Raw genomic sequence first — 5546 nt, 5'->3', positions numbered from 1 at the left:
TTCTAACCCCACCCCTTAGGCTGAGCTCACACTGGGCTGGGCTGTGGGGAATGAAAGTGATTCCCTGGCAGCGCTCAGGGACCTGCCTGTTTCTCATCACTTGGGAAGCAGGCATTTACTGATGGGAGAACAGACAGAGAGGTGAAATGATTGGCTCCCGGCCAGGACCTTCCAAGGCCAAAGTTCACTGTACTCTTTCTTCTGCATCACAGCTTTGCCTTTTCCAGAGCCACTGGTGTTTGAGGGACTGCGGGGCTTGCCAGTGTAAAGGAAGACACTGCAGACTGCCTTTGTCTGTTCTCCCTCAGTTTCAGATACACGGACAGGAGCTGTGATGCGGACCCTTGAATTGCTCCTTATGGTGGGCAGACTAGAAAGGGCCCAGGTAGGGAGGACAAGTGAACGAAACCTCCCTTCTGCACCCCCAACGGGCCCATGGCTAGTTGGGGTGGCTGCAGGGTACATGGGGTGTATCTGAACTGGACTCTGTTGGCCTTGTCTGTGTCTAGTAAGGGAGCACATTCCGGGGGACAGATGGGGGAAGGGACACTACTCTGGCCACTAATGAACGAGCAAGTTGATTAGCAGGGTCCCAGGTGGAAAGAAAACAGGCAGTAACATTTCAAAAGGTGAAACGGTTAGGACTCAGCTGCTGACAGGCCCCATGTTGGAGCTTGAGCTGGGGCTGCAGGGACCAATGATGGGCTATGCAGGACTGAAAGAAAAAGGGAGCCTGGACAAAATAACTGTCTCCCCAACACTGCCCTGAGGCACATCATGGCGGCATCAATAAGCACCTCACTTGTGATCAAGTGCTGTTTATTTTAGAAGCACGAACAATGGAACTAGGAAGGAGTGATGAAAACACCAGTCCTCGGGGCAGGGTGGGCCTGGCAGGGCTCTGTCTCCGTGCCCAAGGCTGATCCTGCAGTCTTTTCCCGTGAGGAGAGGATGTGAGGACAACGTGGGCAGAGGCGACTCTTCCATAACAGTGGGGGTAAGTCGGCCTGGATCCCTCCAGATCAGGTGGAAATGATCCTGCAACCCCTGGTCAAGAGTAGCCCGAGAGGGCCCTGTCTGGAGAGAAAGCCATAGTGCCTGATGGTCCCCAGGAAGGTCCCTAGTGTTCCAGAGCCACCACCAGGAGGCCCTTTGGCCAGCAATTAGCTGCTCCCTCAGTCCAGTTACCTCTGTGCAGCCTTCCAGGAGGGGGCAGCCTGACAGCCTCTTGGGACACCTCTGCTGAGTGACAGAAGCCCAAGGCCCCTACACATACTGCTTTTTGGAAGCAGAGCTACTGGGGCGACTGGAGTTTTTCTGGCCACTCTGCGGGGGTGGGTCCAGGAAGAGAGGGCCCCTGGAAGAAGCCAGCCTCTCCTCTGTGGTCAAGTTGGCCCAGTTCTGCTCAGTGGACGAGAGCCCACTGTAGGTGGGGCACGGCGGGGACGAGGGCCCCTCGCCCACAGGGAGGTAGAAGAAGACCTGGTCAGGGTAAGAGTCTGAGGATGTGGCCTGGGCTGGGGGTGCATCCTGGCCCTGCTGCGCCCTCATCCCCCGACTGAGGCAGCGGCACAGCAGGTGCACCAGCTCCAGCAGGTTGAGTACCAGGGAGATGAGTCCAACCACCAGCATGAAGATGATGAAGATGGTCTTCTCCGTGGGCCGGGAGACAAAGCAGTCCACCAGGTGTGGGCAGGGCGCACGCTGGCACACGTACACTGGCTCCATGGTCCAGCCATAGAGACGCCACTGGCCATAGAGGAAGCCGGCCTCCAGCAAGCTCTTACACAGCACACTGGCCACGTAGGTGCCCATCAGTGCACCGCGGATCCGCAGGCGACCGTCCTCTGCCACGGAGATCTTGGCCATCTGACGTTCCACGGCCGCCAGCGCCCTTTCCACTTGTGGGTCTTTGGCTGGCAGGGCCCGCAGCTCTCCCTCCTTCTGCCGCAGTCGCTCCTCTCGCCGGGACAGGTAAATGACGTGGCCCAGGTAGACCAGGGTGGGCGTGCTGACGAAGAGGAACTGCAGCACCCAGTAGCGGATGTGGGAGATGGGGAAAGCCTGGTCATAGCAGACATTGGCGCAGCCAGGCTGGGCCGTGTTACACTCAAAATCTGACTGCTCATCGCCCCACACCGACTCGCCTGCCAGGCCCAGGATGAGGATGCGGAAGATAAAGAGCACTGTCAGCCAGATCTTGCCCACCACGGTCGAGTGCTCCTGGACCTGGTCCAGCAGCTTCTCAAGGAAGCCCCAGTCACCCATGGCTCCCGGGCGTCCGTCTGCAGGGGGACAGAGTTGTGTCAGCAGGGCACTCCTCACTTTGTCCTAGCAACAAACCTGCAGGCTGGGGAGGTGGGGGGCGGGGTGGGGCGTTATCTGCCATGCCCATCCCCCCTGCGAGGAGACCCAAGCTCAGCAGGGAGTCAGGACCCAAAGCTGAGCTTTGGCTCTTGGCCCCTCAGCTGTTTGTGTGCCCTCATCTTACCTCCCTCAGTGGAAGGCTACAGGGCAGCTAGGGTCCCTGTCTAGTCACATAGTTGTGCCCTCTCGTCCCCTCTGAGCCCCAGGGTGACTGCAGCCCATGGAGATCTGGACTGCACGGAGGCTCCTTTGCCTATGGGAACAGACAACTGGAGGAACGAATCCAGTCATACAGCCATGCGTGGCCTTCCTCCTGCCCAAGGCTGGCCACTCCCAGACAGTAGCAGAGGAGAGGTGTTATCTCCCGGTTCTCAGGGGGCTCAAAGCCTCAGGCCCCGGCTCCCACCCTATCTCACCCAGCTGGCCTCGCTCTAACCCTTGGGCTTGCTGTGTGGGCGGGCTGGGGGTGGAGCGCAGTATTTGAGAAGCCGAAGGCAGCGTCCTGCTGAGCTGCACCTGTCCACGGTGATGGCCACCTGCGGCCTGAGTAGGCACACTTGGGGCTGCCCCCTCCCCAAACAGTTGCTGCCAAATTCCAGACTCTTGGAGGAAATTGTCACTGCGGGGTGGAGGCACAGACACACAGTTCCGGGGACATTTAGCGGGAAGGAAGGTGGGAAGAGTGGAGCGGGAAGACGCTTCTTCCCGGGAGCAAAGCTGTCTGAAGCAGGACCTGGAACCAGACGCGGGTTCAACTACCTGGTGCCCTCTGGCACCTGGGGACTTGGATCTGCAACGACCTCGGGCCCTCTGCCTCCCCTCCTGTAAAGACCAAGGAAAAGGGAACTACGTTGCCTGCCGGTGTGACTCTTTTACCCGCGTGCGCCCCGAAGCAACTACCCAACTACCCGCCCTCCACCCGACTCACCGCCTGCCCGCCTGGCCGGCCCGGGGGAGGAGAGGACGACCGCCGAGCGGCGCCCGCCGGAGCCCTGCTGGACCGCGCCAGGCGGCAGGGGGGCGCCTTAAATAACGCCGAGGGGCGGGGTGGGGGCAGGAAACGCCGCGGGGAGGAGGCGGGCGCTGGAGGGAGGCGGGACGGGGACAGGAGGTGCAGATGCCCTGAACCCACTCCGGGAGGTGACCCTGGGAGGTGGGGTCCCCTGGCGGGCTGAGACGCCCCTTCCCTTTGCTCTCTCTCCGTCCTTATTCCAGACGGTAAACTCCTGCCTCAGCTTCTTGGAAACGGAAAGGGAGCTGTCCCAGGCCCCGATCTTTCGGGGTGGCTGCATGTGAAAGGGTTATAGCTAAAGCCTGCGGGTATCAGCTACTGGCCTGAGGGGTTTGAGGGGTGGGTAGCGGGGATGCGGCGGCGGTGGTGCGCCAGGACAGGGTTAGTAGGACTGGGACCCACAGTGGGAGAGAGGGTCACCCACCACGCGTGATAGCGTGGGCGGTGGAGCTGGGGTCTCCACCTGGCTGGTGACCTTCCAGAACTCTCAATCATCGGCTTCTCAGTCATCGGCTTCTCAGTCATCGGCTACGCAGTCAGAGGTTACCAAATAATTTCCTGGACTTCTTGAGGCCCAGGGGGACCTCCTGACCTTTGGCTTGGGCCCCATTCTCGTGCCTCTACGCGGGAGGGGACACCGCAGGAAATCAAAGGACTAGGCAGAGGATAGGCACTCATTTGGGACTCAGTGGGTAGATGCTCATTAATGAGATTAAGGAGGACCGAGCCAGTAGCCAGGGAGACCACCCAGACTGGGTCCTCCGCTCCAGCTCTCCTGTAGGCAGATTAGCCTTTGGGTGAGGGCAAAGTGCTCTGCTCAGTTTTCCCCTGGAGCACAAAGTGAGTCATGGGGCTTGATCAGGAACCTTTCTTAGAGGAGGCTGTTAGCCAAAGGGAGGAGCAGCCCTGGCAGGGGCAGCACCAGCAAAGGCCCCTGGCATCTTGAGATGCTGCCGCTGCCCAAGGGCGCTTGAGTTGTAGCTGAGCCTAGAAGGTGAGGGTGCTGTTCATGCCTGTGTCCTCTGGCCAGTTTCTCAAACCTAGATGCCTTAATGCTTCTTCTACAGAATGAGTATTGTAGTAGCTGCATTGTAGGACTGATCGGAGATCCTGTCAAACACGGAGTGATGTTAGTATAGAGAGGTTTCAGGTGCATGTTTGTGCAGGAAAGGGTCTGTGGGTTGGTCTCAGGACAGAAAAATCGGAGCAGCTTAGGACAAGAGGGGTGGTGGGAAGCTGGGGAAACTAAGGAAAGAAATGGGGGTGGGGTGGGGGCTGAGACTTGGGGCTATTAGCCCTGGTTTTTATTTCTATTTTTATTTTTTGTTTTTCTTTTTCCGGTACCGGGAATTGAACTCACGACCTCGCGCTTGCCAGGCAGGCACTGTGCTGCTGAGCTAAATCCCCAGCCCTAGCCCTGGTTTGTTAAAAAAAGTTTATTTTTTATCTTTTTGAGACAAGGTCTTGCTATGCAGTTCAGGCTGGCCTTGAGCTCACTTTGTAGCCCAGGCTGGTCTCAAACTTGCAACCACCCTTGTGCCGCCTCAGTCTTCCCAGTGCTAGGATTACAGGCATGCGCCACGGAACCCGGCTAATTATTAGCCCTGTTTTTGCATAACAGGATTCAGCCCTTGGACTCGCAGGGACCCAGAGCTAAACCCTGAGGGCTCTGTCTGTTGGAGGGGGGCACATGGGTGGGCTCTGAACTTCGGGATGAGTGTCCCTGGGGGGTCAGGCTGAGCTGGCTTTCCTTTCCCTCAGCGCCAGGCTGAGCTGGATCTCCTGGGATTCCAGAGTAGACAACTGCGCCCACTCCGTTCTGACCCTGAAGGGCATGGGAACTGAGGCCCCTGGAGACCGGCTCTCGAGCGCCTCTGCTCCCATTTCGCACTGTGGCCCGGCCCAGCTTCCCCAGGGCTTTTCCCATCCAATCTCTGGGTGGAGGGTGAGGGGTGACGGTGAGGGGTGACGTCAAGGCTGCCCTCACCCGGCTCTGACCGCTTTCTCAGGGACTCTGGAGGTCTGGGTTTAAGTAACCTGGTCCCTTCCCTGGAGGAGGAAGGAGCTGGGATCAGCCAAGGCAACAATGCGGGCAACTTGGCCGTTCATGGGGAAACGTCCCAGAACCCCACGCTGCCTCTCTCCCTCGGCCCTGTTCAGACTGCCA

The 5546-nt window shown here is 59.0% G+C and overlaps 1 protein-coding gene across 2 annotated transcripts; it reads right to left on the bottom strand.

The window, feature by feature from the left end:
* Positions 1-802: 802 nt before the first annotated feature.
* Gja4 (gap junction protein, alpha 4, 37kDa) lies at positions 803-3376 on the bottom strand. Of its 2 annotated transcripts, none has more exons than XM_005395125.1 (2): positions 3296-3376; positions 803-2285 (listed from the first exon to the last, which is right to left on the bottom strand). In XM_005395125.1, exon 2 carries the CDS (start codon positions 2266-2268, stop codon positions 1267-1269), a length of 1002 nt encoding a protein of 333 aa, XP_005395182.1. In that variant the 5' UTR covers positions 2269-2285; positions 3296-3376; the 3' UTR covers positions 803-1266. The 2 variants fall into 2 exon arrangements, with proteins under 2 accessions (XP_005395182.1, XP_013374896.1); XM_013519442.1 differs by having other exon boundaries at positions 803-2350; positions 3296-3367.
* Positions 3377-5546: the final 2170 nt, after the last annotated feature.

Source organism: Chinchilla lanigera, unplaced genomic scaffold (genome assembly GCF_000276665.1).
Source record: "Chinchilla lanigera isolate Chin_1 unplaced genomic scaffold, ChiLan1.0 scaffold00051, whole genome shotgun sequence".
Lineage (NCBI taxonomy): Eukaryota > Metazoa > Chordata > Mammalia > Rodentia > Chinchillidae > Chinchilla > Chinchilla lanigera.
The sequence above is the reverse complement of the archived record's forward strand: the minus strand, read 5'-3'. Positions and strand labels throughout refer to the sequence as shown.

Coding starts and splice junctions, on each gene's coding strand:
- Gja4 (XM_005395125.1), bottom strand. CDS start 2,268: ATGGGTGACTGGGGCTTCCTTGAGAAGCTGCTGGACCAGGTCCAGGAG.